General features: G+C 38.2%; 1 protein-coding gene across 2 annotated transcripts in view; it reads right to left on the bottom strand.

The window, feature by feature from the left end:
* Window positions 1-3,849: 3,849 nt before the first annotated feature.
* CACUL1 (CDK2 associated cullin domain 1) overlaps window positions 3,850-20,415 on the bottom strand; it is a 62,233-nt gene continuing 45,667 nt past the window's right edge. Inside the window, exons 6-9 of one of the 2 annotated variants that reach the window (XM_067561307.1) lie at window positions 15,072-15,161; window positions 9,813-9,951; window positions 5,124-5,167; window positions 3,850-4,361 (exon numbers count right to left, since the gene is read on the bottom strand). In XM_067561307.1, the coding sequence (XP_067417408.1) occupies window positions 4,321-4,361; window positions 5,124-5,167; window positions 9,813-9,951; window positions 15,072-15,161 (314 nt within the window). In that variant the 3' untranslated portion in view covers window positions 3,850-4,320. The remainder of the gene's footprint in view (window positions 4,362-5,123; window positions 5,168-9,812; window positions 9,952-15,071; window positions 15,162-20,415) is intronic. The other variant, XM_067561308.1, reaches the window with a different exon arrangement.

Below are 20,415 nucleotides of genomic sequence, written 5' to 3' on the forward strand. Positions count from 1 at the left end.
GTGTGAAGAAGTACTTCCTTTTGTTTGTTGCAAACCTGCTGATTATTAATTTCATCAGGTGACCCCGAGTCCTTTTGTTGTATGAAGGGGTAAAGAACACTTCCCTATTCACTTTCTCCGCACTATTTTAAAAACTTCTATCATATCCCCACACCCCACTCCATAGTCATCTCTTTTCTAAGCTGTACAGTCCAAGTCTTTTTAATCTCTCTTGGTATGGAAGCTATTCCACCGCCCTTATAGTTTCCATTACCCTTCTCTACACTTTTCCATTTATCTGCATTACATTTCCAAAATTACTACCTAAGGCCTGCTCTACACTTACTGCAAAATTCAGCGGCAGCCATACCTCGTGTATCTCCCATCGACTTCCTAAATTCTAAATAGCGTGGCATTCCTACTACGCTGCACCGACAGGAAATGCCTTCCTCTCGACGCAGCATTACTCTTTTTCCAGGGGTGGATTTATTACGTTGATTTCTGGATCGATTGAGCAGGTCTCCACTTCCGCTCAATTGATCCTGAAAAATTGATCTGACGACAGCAAATTTGCCCCCATCTATGAAGGCATACCCTCGGGAGCTGAGTCAGGCCCCAGTACAAGGAGTTGAGTGCTCAGCACCTGCACAATCTGGGCCATATACAGAATCACAGACTATTTCTGTGTTGAAAACTGCCTTAAACATTGTTTAGTCAAGAACTTCCTACAAACACAACTCTTAACAATAATAAATTAAACATTTAGACTTTCCAAAGCAAAAAATGAAATTTATCTAAAAATATTTTAATATAGCGAGTGTGCCTAGAGAATCAATGCAACATAGAAGAGGACACCCAATGCATAACCAATTTTACTGTTTAGTCTCATGGTAAGCAACAGATGCAAATTTACCACAAAGTTATGATTTGGTTAGAGTAACTACTTTAGCTAGGACCATGCTGCCTTGTAGTCATGTTTTACAGCATTAATTCTCAAATTGGCTGAGTTAGTTTTACTGTAAGTAAAATTCAAGTTTACAAAGAAACAAAATAATTTAGCATATTATGCTATATTCCATTTCATGCTCAGCTCACAATGATAAAACCCTAAAAGACAAGTTAAACAATATTTCAGCATTAAGTTAATAATGCCAAAACATACAGAAATTTTAATGCCAATTTACAACATAATACAATGCTTTACAAGGAGAGTTCTCATATCTGCTGGCCAAGTGAGAACATCACATGGTGAAAAGCATTCAAGTACTGTTATAGTGCATATGATATTGTCCACATTAAGAGGAATGTTTTATTTTACCTTCTTACAGAATTATTGTTTCAAAAGTTTGTGTCCTAAGTGTAATGCAACAATAAATGAGTAAATTAAAACCACTGCCTCAAATATGAGACCTAAGTCCTACAAGTTATTTACAAACCCTAGATCAATAAAACTTTGTTAAAAAACAGAACAAAATCGTAACGGCATGATAAAGCTGAGAGCTTGTACACTGTATTATATGAACTAGAATGATATTGATGTAGTAAACCAACTAGTTAATGCATATATTCTTAATTCAAGAATATTTGCTGTCACAGTATACAGAGTAATAATTGTACAACTGTCAAAACGTTTCTATTTTGAAATTTGATTTTTTTTTTTTAAAAACGATAACATTTTGGAACTTGGTAAAATTAAAATCGTACCCATTCTCTATCAGCATTTGTTATTTCTCCACTCTGTTCACTCCAGGTAGGATTTACAAAAACATTCAACATTGGCCTAACTTTGCTCCCAACAATAAAATTCCTATTGGTTTCAATGGAAGCAGAGATGCACCAAACACTGAGAACTTTTGAAAACCCCACCACTCACTGATTCAGAGCAATCTGGATCGCTTGGTAAACTGGGCACAAGCACACAGTGTGTTTTAATACGGCTAAATGTGAACATGTAGGCCATACTTACGTGATGGGAGACTCTATCCGGGGAAGCAGTGACTCTGAAAAAGATTTGGGGGTCATGGTGGATAATCAGTTGAACGTGAGCTCCCAGTGTGATGATGTGGCCAAAAAAGCTAATGCAGCCCTGGAATACATAAATCTCAAGTAGGAGTAGACAGGTGATTTCTGTATTTGGCACTACTGTGGCGGCTGCTGGAATACAGTTCTGATGCCCACAATTCAAGGATATTGATAAAACAGAGGGGATTTGAAGAAGAGCCATGAAAATGATTTAAGAATTAGAAAACATGCCTTATAATGATATAACTAATTTAGCTTAACAAAGAGAAGATTAAGGGGTGACTTGATTACAGTCTAAGTATCTACATGGGGAACAAATATTTAATAATGGGCTTTTCATCTAGCAGAGAAAGATATAACACTATCCAAAAGCTGAAAGTTGAAACTAGACAAATTCAGACTGGAAATAAGGTGTATATTTTTAACAGTGTAACCAATTAAGCATTGGAACAATTTACCAAGGGTTACGGTGGATTCTCCATCACTGAATTTTTAAATCAAGATTGGATGCTTTTCTAAGAGATGCTCTAGGAATGATTGTGGGGAAGTTCTATGGCCTGTGTTATACAGGAGATCAGACTACATAATCATAATGGGCCCCTTGGAATAAATGAATCTGTGAATTTAAACATGAAGGGAATAGTCTGTTTACAGAGCAAAGTTGGAAGGAAGAGAACTCTTTGTCCAGGCCACATGTATATTTTGTTTTTTCCTGCAATCTACATAGAACTCATGCAAGCTTAGATAATTTCTCTAAAGGTAAGACAGCTGTGCGTGGCAGAACTGTGGATACACTTGTGCCTCAGTTCAGAAAGGTATTTTTTTCTTCTTAACTAAAGATAAAAGGAATCTGTAGTCAAAACTACTTTTTCAAGTACATTTCTCTCCCCATTTAAATTAAATGGATTTGATTACCCATACTGCTGATTGAAACTCATCTCCTAACCATTAGGATTAAAACTACAAGTCCAGATTTACTAGACCAGCTCAACTGAACTTGGCGCAAGTCTAGAACATGGTGTGTGCATGCGTATATGCATTACATCAACTTGGTAACTCTCTGATCCTGAACAGTGCTGCGTACCTTACTCTGGCACTTTGCTACAGGGCCATATCCCTTTTCACCAGTCATACCCTCTATCCTGGTAGCCAGAAGCAGGAGTGTGGTCACAGCCACTATGGCAGCCCTATGTGAATGCAATCATCCATTGACCAACTAAGCCAGGTTTAGTCAGTGCTGCCTGAGTGGCACACAGCATAATTTAACCGATTGGCGAATCTTGCCCATAATCCATTCCAAAAATCTCAGCTGTGGCAGCTGATGTTCCAACCCAACCCAAAACATAGGTCGGCATTGCATTCATTTTGGAGTTCACATTAATCTATTGCAATTACTACAGAGGCCAACAAAGTCACCAGAAAAATGGGGGAGAGAAGAGGGATGTTTCTACAAGAGTTGGTCCCAACATTAATACTAATGTACACATCAAAAATAAAACATGGGAAGGGGCCCAAGTCACTATCAGTGACATTGTCAGGTTAAACTTTTTCTTCCTTTCTAAATTCGTATCCTAGTAATGCAGGAGAAACTTGTGACTTTGCAGCATACTTGTTCACAATACCACAAGCTTTTCCTTACGAACATATTTTGCAGGCACAAAATATGGTCTGTAAAGTTGCCAAGTGCACAAGCTGAAGGCACAGAGTCAAAAACCATACAAAAAAAGGGAAATAAATTAGGAAAAACCAAATGGAAGAAACAAATCCAAAATCAAAAACTCACTGTCAGAATTATATTTATATGGGACCAACTCTTAAAGCTGCTGTCACTTTGTACTGAATAATAAATACTGCAAAGTAACAAATCTTTATTCTTATAATTAAGTAAAAGCTTCAGAAAATACCTTGAAGTTTTAAAACTAATACACTGATGTGTTAATTAGTTTAAAGAATGTCCATAATAAAAAACAAGAGTGCAAAAAAGATTCTTCCATTCTAACATTTTTGGAGGAAGCTGCTGATTTTGGCTGCCAATTTTCACTTAGAAATAATCTGTTTTTCAAGGTGCATTCCTCACAGAATTGCAGAATAAGAACTTGTTGAGAGACCAAACCAAAGAGTCACGTCTTTCAAAGTTATCCCAAGTGTAGCAGCAACTGATATTTTATTACGTAACGAAGAAAGTCCAAACTCCTCCTCTAGGTGTAGTTTGTGACAGAGCTCCTGAATATCAGCAGACCCCAGCTGAGGCTCTGGATATCATCTGTGCTCCTCCAGAGTCTGTGCTGGCTAGGAATAAAAGCACATCCAGTATGTTCATTATCTGTACCCTCTGGAGCTTGCACATGCTGATGAGCCATCTGAAACACACATAAAAGAGAAATGGTTTATCAGAAATCCTTATTATAACTTACACTTCTGTAGCGCCTTTCATCCTGACAGATCCTAAAGAACTGCGTTATCTGCATGACACTAACCATGTACACTGAAGCTGATATGCCAGCTATACAGTCATTTCATCCACTACTCTTTCGGACTAGAAGATCAGCAGCACACAGCATATCAGTTTAGAGAAGGAAATTAAGAAGGGCATATTCCACTGATATTACTGGAAGAAATTGGGTAGACAGAATGCAGTCTAAATTTAACCAGGGCTGATGCTACTAACAGTTTCCAAGATCCAAAGGATATTTAGTGGCAAGTGATCTAGACCTTGCTTTTAAGTCTCACCTAAAAGAGATGGGGATAGATTCTCTCCTGTACCAAAGCTCTACAGGCGCAAAAGAAGTGGGGGCACCAAAGAACTAGTTAGCAATTCCTGATTCCGAGGACCAGCTCCAGCCCTGACCCAAATTAGAACAAGTTGCTGGGCAGCTCTAATTTGTGCCTCTGGGGTAGGGTAGCCTGCCAAGAATTGTAGTAGAGCTCCACACTTTCCTCCCTCCCCCACTTCATATATCCCTTATATATAAGGGGAGGGGGGGATAAGGGGGAAACTCAGGTACAGGGTATATTCTGTTTCCACCTGTTGGTTGACAGACCCGTAACCCAAGCTGGACAAGCACAGAAGATCAAAGAGTTATGTTTTGGGTTTTTTTTTTTAAATGCAGATTCTTACTTACTGTAAGTTAACTCTTCTCCAGCTCTCTTGCGTGACTGGTCACCTCTGGGGAAGAATGGGGAGAAAAGAAGTCACTGATTCAGATACAAAAACAGTGGGGAGAGCAATGACAGCAAAGTCATCACATTTAATTTAATAAAAAAAAGCTTTGACATTTAATAGAAACTAAACAATATGCTAAAGACAACAAGAGTCAAAGTATACGACTAAGGGAAAAAAACCATACCAGAATCAATACACCTGTACAATAAAGTGTGATCCAACAATTATATAGTTTAGTTACTCTCTCTTTTTCTTTAAAGTTGAATTCTTATAATAAATAAAAAGCTCATCTTCTTTTAAGACAAATTGCTCAACTACCATCTCATCTCAAAAAATCATGTGTTAAATAGCTTTATTTAAATCCAAATTCCTTTATCAGTTTTAGAAAGCTATTTTAGAAGATCTGAAAGATTTTCAGATTCAGTAGTTGCAGAAATTTTATTATTTTTCTGATCTACTAAGTCCAAATTAATAACACAAGTCCTCTAAATCGAGTATTTTTTTAAACACTGTATGTGAAATCCTGGCTCCATTGAAGTCAATAGTAAAACTCTCATTCACTTCAAAAGGATCAGGATTTCTCCACCTCACTGACTTTATTGACTGGTATGTCCAGAAAACTCTGCTGCTTTGTAGTTTTACTTGAAGTTAGATGGCAAAGAGACATCTAATGGTCAGCTATTATGTTATTTATTTTCTTCATACTAGACAGAATCTCACACTTATCTGCTAGCAGACAATTCAAAATAGGCATTCACATGACAACAGGAAGTGGTGAAACACTTCAATAAAATCCATCCTCTTTGAAGGTAAGCCTGTGGTGTGCACTTTGATTAAGGCAATTCATGCAAGAATCAGCATTGAGTGATTAGGTAACTCCCCTACCATCTTCAACTGCACTAGTCATTTGATTATTACTGTTGAACACTTTCCAGAGGGGTGCCTGTCATGCAACTACTGCAGTTGAAGATGGTAGGGGAGTTACCTAATAACTCTTCAAAATGCAGTCTCTTTGTGGTTAATATTGGTGTGAGATGTGGAGCAGTGGAGATATCAACAATCTGGTGCATTTAGAGAGTCTCGTTTGGGAAACAGGAATCTTGTTTTGATTTCAGAGTTTATATATCAGGCTGCTAAAATTGATGGCTTTATAATCTGAGCGAATCTGTAATTCTAAGTACTAAACATCATATTTGAAGCTTAGTCTAACTGCAGGAAATTATCTCCATCTCAATGCACATTTAGAAACTCAGCAACTTTAGAATTAATTTAGCAGAACAACTGTTTCATCAGCATGAATGTAAATTACATAAACAAGTCATGTGTACAATTGAATTAAAGAGGAACTAATATGGAACTTTGCAGCTCCAATAGCTAATCAAATGTAAGTCTATAATTCTCAATCGCAAAACCTAATACAACTTGACTTATTATTTCTTATAAAGTTCTGAGTGTGTGCGGTTTCTCGTAATAGTGCATTTTACCAAAGATGGCTCAAAAGAGGTCTTGGGGATCATCCACTTCTTTTGTTCTAGGTTCTATCATCCCCCTTTCTGTACAACTTCCTGCCTCTACGCTCTTATGTGGTCACAGACAGAACTGTGAGAGAAAGGACAAGTTAGCCTGTTTGTAGGCTGCCACCAATACTGCTCTTTGAAGAAACCAGCCAATCAATGCTCGGTTCTATTTAAGCATTGTAGAACACCAAAACTCGGCAGAAGACGACACTGGGTATTCCCATCTAAAGAACCACCATTATGAAAAGTAGAGAATTGGAATTGGGTTACCAATTACTTGTTCCTAACGTGGTCAGTAACATTAGGAACAATTAATTGTATTTATTTTTGTACGAAACAGAGATTGCCAAACTATATTTCAAGGACCCTGGTGATTCAAAGCACTTGCTGGAAGGTCCATAAAAGATGGTTAACAGGTTGTTCTCCACAAGGGCCCCTTGACTCTGGTATATACTTCCCCCCACTGGTCTGCTTGGAGAACTTCTCAGTCATATATTGCAAAGCCTATCTTCTCTCTTAAGCATTTAGGAAGGTGATGATTATATGTAGATGGTAAAACGGGGGGGCCTTTATTTTTTCAAAGAGAGAGACTGCTGCAGTCAAGACTGAATATGCTCTGAGAAAAGGGTTCCTAACATCTGATTAGAACTCAGAAATTCCAGATCCAGGTCCCATGCTCAATACACTAAACCAGTAGAATTTTTATCAAATTGCTCTGACAACATCAATACAGAGTTTTCTGGGAACACAGATTTACATGAATAACCAATAAGATAATAAGAAAGGTTGACTTATCTATATAATGTTTATGTAAGTTTTTTTAAATAAAGTTCTGTGTTACAGTGGTGATGTCAGAAATGATGCTGAAATAGCTATATACCAGGACACAAGCTTTCACAGTTTTTCCTTCCACCCAAAGTGCTGTCAGCATAGGTTGATGGGGAAAGAGTTAAATCCCCTTACGATAAAACTATGAATCATTAATTATTGACCTTTGGCATCATAGAAAAAGAGGTTTCAAATTGAATTTATTAGCACTTGGAATATTGCCAGCGTTTAAGAAGCTGAGCCCAAGGCTTGCTTATGAATTGTCTCTGGGGAAAGACAGTTTAACTTCTCAATTAAAAATAGACATATTTCATAGTCAGATTTCCAGGTTTAAGTGTTTAGATAATTGTATCATTTCAAATATTTTTACTGGCAAAAATGAAGCTTTAGAAATCTCAAGTCATCTTGCAGATAAATACCCTTAAAGTTCTTTCTCATCTTGGGGTTTGTTTGTTTTTTAAAGCACATATTCTTAATGAGAGTCTTGCAGTGAGAACTATTTCTACTTTTCTTGGCAAAAGCTAAATCTATAAGCACAACTGGTAACAATTCACTCTCGATGCTCATTTTATATGGCCAATACTAAGGTCAATGTCAATCTCACCTCCGCCCCTCCACCCCAAAGAACAATCCCATAACTGAGAATAAAACCATAATTCAACTGACTGATAGGGGGTTTCTTTTAATGACTTAGATGTTTCTCAAAAACTACTCAAGTAAATTCTGCTCTATCTAAAGGTCTTTGAAGTGGAGTGTGTCAAAACTTAAAAAAATGGCTTGACTAAATTTCCAAGTTAGTATAAACATCCTCATTTTCTTAGGCTATTTGATATATACAATATTTAATGAAGCACAGTAGAAAACATGTGAGTCTTCAAATTGCCACTTAAATATCAAGGCAACAGGCACATAAGAAATACTTGAAATAGTAACCGATCCTACTTCCATTAATCTTAACACCAGGATGCAGCCCATAGATAGAAGCTAATATTAAATACAGAGTGCTGGTTGTGTGTCAAAAGACAGGCAGATGATTTAGCATTAGTGGTTTGAATAATAGAACATTTACTAGTAGAATTTGTACTTCAGTAACTGGAATTTATACTTAGGGGATATTTAAAAGTAGCTTAGAAAGCTATACACTGAAATTTAATCAGATGTGCTCAGCTACAGATCACAAAGTGATCTGATGGTCAACACCAACATCTTAAGACTGATCTTTTGTTTTGTGTGTACTCTGTATGACCAGAGAGAGCGCAAAGTTCTATGTCTCCTTGCATACTATCCTGACAGCCAACATACAAGACATCCTGTTATTTTAGTTCGGAGATAAAAGAATGAACCTCTCAGAAACACTGATCATCAGTCAAAATTTTATTATTCTAAATGATAACTAAAGGCCTTAGGAAGGACTATCATCTATAAATTCCCATTTCTGTGAGAATATTTTACACCTACTGTTGTTATAAGCAACCCTAGAATTAATATAATTGAAGTTCAGAGAAAAATAAAATTCTTTTACTCAGTTTATTTTGTGCGTTTGATAGTACTCTGTGTATAATTAGTTTCAATGCTTTTTGATGGTCGCTTTCACTTCCTGCCTCATGCACTTGCTGCTTTCCTCAGCTGTGATGCTCCTGTGAAAGGATCTGGGTTTGCTAACGTCCTCAGCCTAACCTTGGTGCTTCTGGAGAGGGAGCCAGGGGCACTAGGTCACAAGAGGCAGCAGTGGCAGTCTTGTGCTGCAGCCTGCCAAGTTCACCCAAAGACAACAGGCCAGTAAGGCGTGTGAGCATGGACGGGAAGGAGCGGAGACAGCGAGCAAAGAAGGCCCCAGCACATTTTTAAAAACTGACAAAAATTCAAACTGATAGTGTCCTTTTATTACTTTAGGGAAAAGTGATGTTCAAAGGACAATGCTGAATGAGAATCAACAGTGAAGATGATCACCCATTAATAAGTAAATCAAAGGTATGAGGGTATAAAAAAATCAGAAGCATCTTAGTTTTATCTGAAAGTATTTGCAAGATGCTGATCACCTGTTACTTCCTGGTACCTTCAATGGGATTTGTGGGTGCTCAGAACATCTCAAAAATCAGGCCATATTGTTAGGTGTTTAAATACGGATTTAGGTGCCTATATACCCAGATTTGAAAATTTAGTTCAAATCATAAGAATATTTAATATTCTATTGAATATAATAGGATATTTAAATTTGTATACTTTTTTTTTAAAAAGCATATGCATTTTAGTAGTTTCAGTGCTGTCTAGTGCAGCTGCTGTTGAAGGCTAATAATTATTACCTGGTAAATCCATTCTGCATAAGCTCTCTTTGAAGTTTCTGGTCTTGAGCAGCATATTCCTGAAGCTCAGATTCCACAGCAGGGGGGAGAATGTTTGGGATGAATTTAGAAAATAAAGCTGGTGCCATCTGAACCCACTCTGTGTCAAAAGGAAAAAATAATAATGAAACATACAGAATAGAAAAAAAATCTTAAGAGCAGTAACTTTTTTCTTTAAGAACTAGCAATGATTATTTTAAAGGACTGAATGTTTTTTAAAAGATTATATAACTTGCTTAATATCTTGAATTCAGAGACTAGACATTCTTAAAGTCACACACATTTTTGGCTCAAGGGTCTGTGTTTCTCCATCAATGGCACCACAGACCTCTAAAGCCGTGTAAATAGTCTGAGCCATATTCTTCATTGCCCTGAACCTTGTGTAGTCTTTTACACCAGAGCAAACGGGTGTAAAATGCTACTAAGTCAGAATGACAAGGCAGGTGAGATAATATCTTTTATTGGACCAACTTCTGGTGATGAAAGAGACGAGCTTTCAAAGCTGTTAAACAACTCCACTGCATATTAAGTCAGAATGGTATACATCCTCCAGGAGGCAGCGTCACAGACAGGGTCTCTGAACTGAAGCAGCTATGCCTCCAGGCTGATTCCCACAGACTCTCCAAAGAGACAAAGCAAAGAAAATGTAGCATATAGCAAATGCCTTAGAAACAGAGACACAGAAGTACAACAGAGAAACAGTGCAAGTATCTGTAGCTCAGATTGCTGGGAGAGGAGGGGAATGTTTGCTAACAACTATTGTAATCCTAATGTAGCCAAGACAAGTTGTACTCTTAGCATGTGTTCACTGGTTAAGGTAAACCTAGACTCCCTCCTAGGGTTTATCTTGACCACTGAACATGCCTTAGCTCAGGGGTTCTCAAACCGGGGGTCATGAGATTATCAGGGGGGAGGTCAAGAGCAGTCAGCCCCGATATATGCCTGTAAAGATAGCATGGCATGGGGGGGGAGGGGAGTGGGTCATCAGAGCCTGAAATATTTTCACAGGGGGCCCCAGCGAAAAAAGTTTGAGAACCAATAGCTAATGTGTTAAAAATACACCTTGTCCCTAATGTAGACGTGGCCTTACACATGAATGGCAGTGCACGAACCAATACCTTTCATCACTATAGTAGGGTTCACTAACAACTTATACAGAAAGCAATACCACCTTTCACCTTGCACAGTACGTTAAAGGTTCTTTACTATTTAATGAACACACACGCGCACACACACACACACACTCCCATCCCATCCCATCAAAACCTATTAGGATTGAACAGGTTAGCCCAAGCTGATTTCTTAACATGAAATACTGCTGACAAGTTCTTTTGTGCCATTGCAACATTGACACCAAACATGTGACATAAAAAGTGATGCGAGTCAGAGAGATTAGTATCTTATGAATTCTTTACCAGTGAAGGAAAGTTATGGACAGTGGCCAAATGTGCTGTGCAAACATCTACATACTTTCTAAGAAAATAGGGTTAGAGACCCACACTTACCCTCACATCCGCAAGGGCGCTGAGCCTGGGTGTGGTCACTGCACCTGACCTGTTTTTCTCTATTCTCTCTTCCTCACCTCCCAACCCCACCATTTTCATTTTGTTCTTTTTTCATCCCTCATCTTTTGTGTCTGTGGATGTGCTCATTCATATTTTCACTTCCTTCCCCTTCAGTTCTCTTTCTTCCTCTCTCCCCCAGTCCCTATTCTCTTTCCTCCTTCTGTCTCCTTCCTCCCACTATGCAGCTGCTTCCTTTCTCTATCCTCTGCCCTCCCCCCATCTCCTACATTAATCAGAGTACATTTTGCTGCCGGCAATCTGGAAAGAAATCTAGTAGTGCCTCTGTGTTCCTTCAAAAGAGGCACACTAGAGCAGGCAGTGAAGAGAGCACGAAAAGAAGCAGATTGGACTGCTTAAGGAGAACTGTTGGACACATTGTGCTCCCTGACTTCAGCCCAGATCAAAGTACTTAAGTACACAGCACATTTCTCCACTCACACGACTTTTCTTCTCCTCCCTTTGCAAGCCTCTTCTATTATCCTACCAACCGACTAGTCCCATAGAACCATTTGGATGGGAGGGGAGTGGGGGGGGGGGGGGGGTATTTCTTGGACCTCATAATCCCTAGGTTTGTATTTCCAGTGCCAGCACTGGAGACTGAATGGCATCAGCAGTCATATACAACTGGAACAGCTTCCCACCTTTGTGGCAGTCTCACAGCCTCCCAGGGGCCTGCTCCTCTAAATACATTAGAATCTAAGACATCAAGGATTGACTCTGCCAAGGAACATCTTTTAATACAGAGGAATTGTTCTTGATACAAACTCAGAGCACTTCCAATCTGGATAGAACGGCATTCATATAGAATCCTTACCTTCATCTTTTCAACCCAAACAATTAGTTTTACTATATTGCTATGACAAAAGCCATACCAAGGTGAATATTTGAAAGAGGGAGCTTAAGAATTTGATGCACCGTATACCATGAACTCAATATTCTTTCCTTAAGTGCCAACCAAAGGCATTCTGTTCTCTTCCATAGTATACGTATTGTTCACAGATTGGCTGAGTGAGCATTGTGAACTCTATCTCACTCTAAAAATTACAAATGTATCTAAATGCTTACTGATGAAGTGTCCAACAGGATTATTCAGACAACCATTTACTTCAAGTCAAAGTCAACAGGTGTGCAGCTCATCAGGAATATGACTTGAGAATTTAGAATAGAAGATATTCAAAGTTATAATTATAGTGTTGCCAATGCTCATGATTTTATTGCAAGTCTTGTGCTGTTTGGTGTTTAATGTAAAGTTTAAATTTCTGGAGTCATGAATTACAGGAGAATCTCAGCTTTCATTTTCTAGCTCTCACGATTATGGCAATGGGATTGAAAATGTTATCCCTAAAAGGTCAACACCAGAAGGCAAATAAAAAGGATCCCAAGTTTATCATTTCTTAAAATCTCATTTTTGTGGGCATGACTCATCATTTTAAATGTCTGGCATTGGCCATACGAAATCCAGCCACTTCATGTTAGGACGGTGCAGAGCCAGAATGGTTTGTACAGCTCCGTCTAGTTGTCAGTTTTTCTGGTCAAATAATAGAATGGCTTGAGCAATCTGTAACATAAGGACTGAGGAAGGTGCTTGCGAGAGCACTGCCAGAGGACTTGGAGCAGCTGGTAACTGACAGCAGCTATCATGAGTGGACCAGTTTTAAGTGAAAGCTTAAATTCCGCAGAACTCATTGGCTTAGGTCTTCTTACTCAACACTAGTGGATTTTTCATGCCCTGCCAACAATCTTATTTAACTATCCTTTAGAATACAATAAGAACACTGAAAATCTGAGAGGGAAATGACAGTACTGAACCAAACTAAACTGTGTCTCTGAAGGAAAAGGCAAGGCAAGTTCCATTCAACCTTGACAGGCTTTGTAAGGTTTCAATACTCTTATCGTTTGGGATATAAAATGGGATAGAAATATTAAAATCTTACAGATCAGCTCAAGTTAGAATGAAATTATGCTTTTGTGTTCTTTTTAAGTACATTTTTCTTCTCCAATACTGAAAAGTAAAAGAAGGTAAGGATGAAAGTCATCACCCGTTTCCTGCCCTTACACCTCCTATCACTTTTATTTTTTACTGTTTAATAAAGATAAGAGACGCCTGCTAAGAGTGATTAATCTGTGAATTCTGTAGATTGTCTGACCACCATATTACTGGCCTTCATACACAACACGTCAGACTCTGAAGTTTTTGTAAAGCTTCCTCTTAGTCATTTTTTTAGTGGCAATTCTACGGAAAAGACGACGAGATGGTACCTAGATATGGTCCTTTTTGAAGTTACACCAATACAAAGCAAGAATAACTCCACTGAGCTAAAACTAGCATTATACGGAAGATGGAAACCAGGCTCATTTTGGTATTTGTGTTTTTGATGCAGAACAATAAAGGAGCGTAACACATGTTCCTTCCATGAACTTCTCAAGGTGCCCAAAACATTCCCTCCCCTCACTGCCAAAGTAAATGCTGTTGATAGTAGAGATTTACAGCAGAAACTGCACCTACTCACTAACTAAAGCATAACAAATACAACTTCATTACAATTTTATTAAAATTACATGTCTTATTATATACCTATTCAGTCTTATAGCAACTGCAGAGCTCACACATGACAAATTGCACATACCAGCTGGTAATGGTTATTTTAATTAGCTACTGCTCCACTGTTAAACTCCTTGTGAATATTGTCCCTAGACCAGAGCTCTTTTCAGTGGCTAAACTATACCTTAGAGTACCATCTCAATTTCATATTAAGCTTCTAATGCGTGAAACACCGCAGAGTACATTTACACTGCCATAAAAAACCCACAGCACTGAATCTCGGAGCTTATGTTAGCTGACTTGGACTCGCAGAGCCCAGGTTGCGCGGCTGAAAATTGCAATGTAGACACTGGAGATGGAGCCTGGGCTCTGAGACCCTTTCCACTCATGGGAACATCTATACTGCTATTTTATAGCCCCATAGTCCAAGCCTTGAGAGCCTGAGACAGCTGACCCAGGCCAGCCACAACAGTGCCACAGGTCTTTTATCACAGTGTAGACATACCCTCACAATCCACAATTTTCTTGGCCTGTTGAGTTCATTAATGTTGGACATGATGCCCATATTATGTAAATTTTACCCAAGGGCAAAATAAAACTTTACCATGAAATAAATGATTTCTTATTTCTTGGTTATAGCAAAATTCCTTCTGTAAAACATTACAGCATCATAGATGGAAAGACCATTTAGATCATCCATTCTGACCATAGGCGCATTGCAGGACAAGTCAAACTATCCTTCCCACTTTTATCTATCTTGCTGTTGAATATCTGCCGTGATTGTCCTTTTGAGCAGCTTCATCCCCCTATAGCAATACAGAGAAGCACAGTGCTCATGCTTCAGTTTCCCCATGCCTATATTAAACTATTTAAGTGAAGGTGGAACCACAATTCAAAAATCAGTCCTCCTGCAGGTCACAACTCTGCTGCATTCATAACAAAGGTTCTGTTGCACTATTACATAATGCAGCCAAACACTGACAGATAAGGTCATGAAACTTTACTTTTTAAAATGTACATAATATTCTAATTAGCTGACTGCATACAAGTTTGTGGAATGTTTTGGCACTACAATATAATGAGAGATTCCAAAAGGAAGCAATGAATATTTACCTGGTCTAAGTGTATACAGGCCTTTCACAATATTTGCCATGGTTGAAGGGGTTATTTGAAACGGTGTTGACTGAGCTTCTAAAAGTAAAGCTGAAATGAAAAGAGAGGCTGATTAGCCATTTTCTTGATCAAATACTTTAGGTTCTTGGCATGTATTTTTGGCAGTTAATTAAAGAAAGTTATTTTTTCTGCTCTGTCACCTGATGTTCCTGATGAGGAAACCAAGGGACAGGCAAATGAGTGACAACTGCATTCGTACAGGTATAAATATAACCTTTCAGTTAAAGTGCAAAATACAATATTATGTGTGATGAAAATGTGAAATAATACTTTTTCTTTCTCCTCTTGCAGCTAAGCATACAGGACGTAAGGAAAAACAGGCAAGGGACTGTGTTTCAATGATTCTGAAACTGAACTGAAGTAAATGTAACTTATTTTTAGCAGTAACATTCATAGAGCTGTGGTAAACATCAGAATTTCCACTAATAACTGTTTTAAGGCATTTACCATCCTGGCAATAATATCTGCTCTGGATTTGAAGACCAAACATGAACACTCATCCTGAAACAACACTTTTTAAAAAAAAAAAACATCAATTATAAGCAAGAGTGCTTTTTTTTTTTTTTTTAAATAAGAGAATATTTATCTTTCATTCTTGATGTACTTATTGGCTTGATGAGAGACGATATCAAGAACTGCATTTTTTCTTTGGATGTGCGTAATGGCAGTTGATTTTATAGTGTTATTAAGCATATTGTGCAACACAAGTCTTTAATGTGAAGTGGATTTGATTAATGTTGTACATGTATATTAACTATAATATGAACTATTTGTAATTCATTTTGTTAAAGAGTTACACCTACCTCAAGCCCCCCTTGCCAATGTTGGTGTGTTTCTATAACCTGCTAGTCAGCATGTGTTACGCACTCCTCTCTCTGCCCCATCCACAGAGCATGGGCTGGCCTCGTTAGCTCATACTGTAGAAACATATGCTTTTAGATCTAGAGCTTCCCCACTTCAATCCCCAATATTGATCAAGATGGCGCACACCACACTTAGCTTTTTTTTTTTTTTTTTAAAAAGGTCTTCCCTCTTCTGTTGTGTAAGAGATCTGTACAAAACGGTGGAAACTGACAAAAGAAATCTCTCTTTAATCTTTCAATTACAATAATCCAAGGTGTTATTTGGAACTATTATAAGTAAAAAGTGTAATTTTAAAAAGAACAGTGTCCCTTTTATCAAGCTTTGGAAGGACTGTGATTTGCTTTCAGTGAGGCATTTGCAACCTTCTTCCTACAGACTTTCCCTGCAGTAGGCCCTACTCTGCATACAGTGATGTTACATAGGGAACAAGACGTTATTATGATGTGTACAGATATCTAAAATATGGTCTAGAGATTAAGCTAAGCTATAGATATGTCATGCATCTAAAACACAAGCCTAGCCAATAGATTTTTGGGTGCAATTGTAAAATTGTTTTCTTTACCTAAAATGAAACAAATATACGTACTGGATTTAGCTTGAAATGGCTTCTTCAGTTCCTCTTTAAAACTTTTGAGAAGATTACTTTATTTTAAAATAATCATCACATCACATTTAAACATTTAAATGGACTTAAACGCAACAAAAGCCAGAAAGTTCACAGCTAAGAACAGTTGAATACATGGCATTTGACAGTATCTTCAAACCATTTGAACATAATTCACTGACTTCACTAAAGGTAACCCAATAGCCAATCTTGCTTTGTAATAGTAGTTGATCTTATATCCCATATAGGCAACAGCCAAGAAACATTTAAACATACCTGAGCAGGACTAACACTCATCAGAGGCCATTTTACACAACATGGAAGGACAGACAGAATATTATTAGAGAAGAATGGTATCGCCAAATGTTAGGTTCCTACCGTTCCAGACAGAGAGAAGTCATGAAAACAAGCTCCCTAAACAAGTGCATACAACATGCTTCAAGCTACAAATTACTTAGATGCCTCTAACCACATAAAATTAACTCAGAGCCAGATGCTAAATCTTGCGATGCAATTTGAAACAAATTTATAAACCAATCATAGCTTTTTATATATTTTCTTTCATGTTATGGAAAAACAAAACCCCGCCTTCTTAAGAGCCTAGAGACATAAAACACAGCTTTTTTTTTTTTTTTTTTGGGGGGGGGGGGGGGGGGGGGGCCTTTTTTTTTTTTTTTTTTTTTTTTTTTTAAAGGCACATGTGATCCAAGCAAAACCAGTATTGTAGGAGGGGGGTCTCTAACAGATGTAGAGCCAACAATGTTGGCTATTACAGCTTTGTCCCCACAGCCCTGATACAGGAGACACATTGGGGACAGGGAGGAAGCATGGCTGGACCACACCACACTCCAGGTACAAGTTAGAGCAGCTCCCCAGGATCTGTGATAGGGCTGGGGCAGAGAATCAGGGAGATATAATTGGTTGCTGGTTCTCAGCCTATTTTTCCTCCCTTTCCTGGGCTACCCTGCATGGCCATATGAGGATGAGAAAGGGGAGCCATCCGTCAACAGGCATTCTTTCCCTTAGACAGAGTCAAACTGTTGTGTTCTCCCTGCGGTTCTCACAATTTGGTAAGCAAGGCAACTCATTCCTCAACCCCTACAATGCAGCAAGAAGCCAGCAGAGAAACTAACAAAGGGACAGTAACTGCTCAAAGTGCTCCCAGCTCACATAAGGGCTAATCCTGGGGTTGCTGAAGAAACAATGGGAGGCTAGACAAGTGGGACACCATTGCCATAGGAGATGATAGCTCATGAACCAACCTCATGCAACCAGGTACATGAACCAACCTGCAAACTTGCATAAATAGAGCATTGCAGTCAATGGAACTAGTCGTGGAAGATAGGACTGTTTGCATGACTGAGCCATAGCTTAGAGATGTTTAGACTTAAACATGATTATAGTTGCTAGATATTTCCATATTTTGAATTGATTTCTGTAATACTTTAGATTCTTCTCCTAAAATCACTTACTTTTTCAAATTGAGCTATTATCCTATTCCACAATATTTGAAGATTTAACTAGATGCATTCACAATATGTGGCAAGTAAAGTGAGCAGCAATCTCTATGCTGGTTTATTGATTACTACACCTGCCTTTTTATAAATAAATTTCATTAGCAAGTTCACCTGGAGATCAATACTCTCATTAACAGAAGTGAATGTGTACTTTCCTCCCCAACCCTTATTACAGCTTGGCTCGTCGACATTTTTTACTATTTGTTTTTGGTAGCCAAATTATACCAGCCTTTAAAGCTACAATAGTTTACTAAGAAAGCTTTTTGGATTATTACTCCAAGATGTACTGATTTTTAGACAGTACAGCTGCTGGGCTCAAATCACCTAAATGATGAATAAAAATAGTTCCTTTCCTATAACATGGGTTAATTTCCTCATTGAGATAGAAAGACTGAAAAGGAAAGGAAGGTAGGCTTGGCCTTTGTACCATGCCTATCTTAAAGGTAAAGCAAGCATGGAGGTACACATGAGTGTTGTGCATTCCCCATCCTTCTTGGCAGACAAGAAACTAAAAATTTAGGTATTCTTTTCAGATCCCTTTTCTCGTTTGCTTTAATGCAGCTGCAGGTTGCTTTCCTATATCTGACTCCTTGAAAGGGAGGAGTCAAACTGGAGAAATAAAGATGGGGCCAATCTTTCGAGGATAGCAAAATCCTTCAATCTGATTAATCTTTAGTTCTGTCTGCTGTTCTAAAGGGTGAGGTGGGGGAAGACACCAGCTTCTCTGATGTAGCAGGACAGTAAGGCATTGATCCTGTCATTAAGTACTGTCCAGTTTTCTCTGGATATTTTGCATAGTCCCTCTTCCCATATATAAAAGCCAGACAGACTGTATCTCTGTAAGACAGTACATCACACTACTGCCTTATTTCTTAGTAAATGGCCAAAGAACGAATCAATACATTTTGTTCCAATGACACTAATAAGCTGACTGATAACAGTTGTGATGACAGTCACACATCTGTTAGTAATATGCTTTAGTGCAAATCAAGTGACACACACTCTCCTGCCTGTCCATTAACTGTGGTGTGAAAAAGCAAAAACCAAACCCTTGCAAAGGAAACCCCTTACCCTGCAACATGTACCAGCCTCCAGCTACCTTAGTTTTCTGTGTTTTCATATGGCATTTATGCTTTTTAAGTCCATATAAGAAGTAAGAACAGATGATCTGAGTGGATTTCCTTTTCAAAGAGCAATCACTGAACTTATTCAACTTTCAGGTCAATTTTTCTGCTTCCTCCTTGAAATTTTTATAGTTGAAGCACTTTCCCTCCCATCTTTGTCAGAGGAGACCTTTTAAAACAAACCCTGTTCTCATATGAGATTATGAAAGACCTGCACTTTTTAAACATGAAAAGGTGAGCAGCTTTAAACCTATCCCTCGCTGAGTCTAGGGGAACATGAATAGGAAAAAGAAACACCACCATCTTATATAAAAGAAGACTCTGACTAAAATATATCATAGGATCAATTAAATGTTTCCAAAGTAAGAGTCCTGGGAGGTGACTCTAGTACAAGGGCAAAGAACCATAGACCCCTGACAGAGTGAACTATCAACTCTCAGACTTCAAAATGTAAATCACACAAATCCAGGCTACAGTTATTTTTGTGACAAAGAATGACAGAAATATTGGCTTCAACTTTTGATCAATATCAAGATTTTCAGGTAAATATTTACTTTCAATTCACTTAAGGAAATTAAATCTTGAACCTGAGTGTTACATAAAACAAATGTCTGCTTGCTATTATAGTGGGTCAACCTGTAGATAACAAACCTGTCAAATAAATGAGTAGCTTTTGATTAGTTAATTGTATGACTGTCCAGGTGCATGTAATGACTTGGAAAAGGATAGAATAAAAAAGTGAGCTAGACAAAATCAGAATGCTGAACTATATTATAAATTATTAGTATAATTTTGTGCCCTTATTTCCATGCTTAGACTCTGGTTCTGAATGGGACTCTGTTTCTGGGGTACATCTTTATTCAGATCTCTCACTTCTGGTTTGAATCCTGACTAAAGAGTTTTATATCAGTAAAAAAGTTATTGCAGCCAGAGTTCCGCTTTCCTTATAGTCCCTTCCTCTGCATGAGTGGTAGTATTGAAGTGTGGTAGAGTGTAACAGGCATCTGGGGGTTTTCCTTTCTCATCCATTCATATAAGGGGACAACTGAGAGAAAGGAAAGCATGAAGATTCAGCCCCCTTCTTCCTCTGCAGCCATAGAAAAGGGAAGTGGCAAATGGGAAGCTATGTGGAAGAAATTAATTTCTTTTCCTCTGGTGGAGTTAATCTTCTTCTC

The sequence above is a fragment of the Emydura macquarii genome, unplaced genomic scaffold, assembly GCF_026122565.2.
Source record: "Emydura macquarii macquarii isolate MOO-44397 ecotype Brisbane River unplaced genomic scaffold, CSIRO-AGI_Emac_v2 contig_2372, whole genome shotgun sequence".
Taxonomy (NCBI): domain Eukaryota; kingdom Metazoa; phylum Chordata; order Testudines; family Chelidae; genus Emydura; species Emydura macquarii.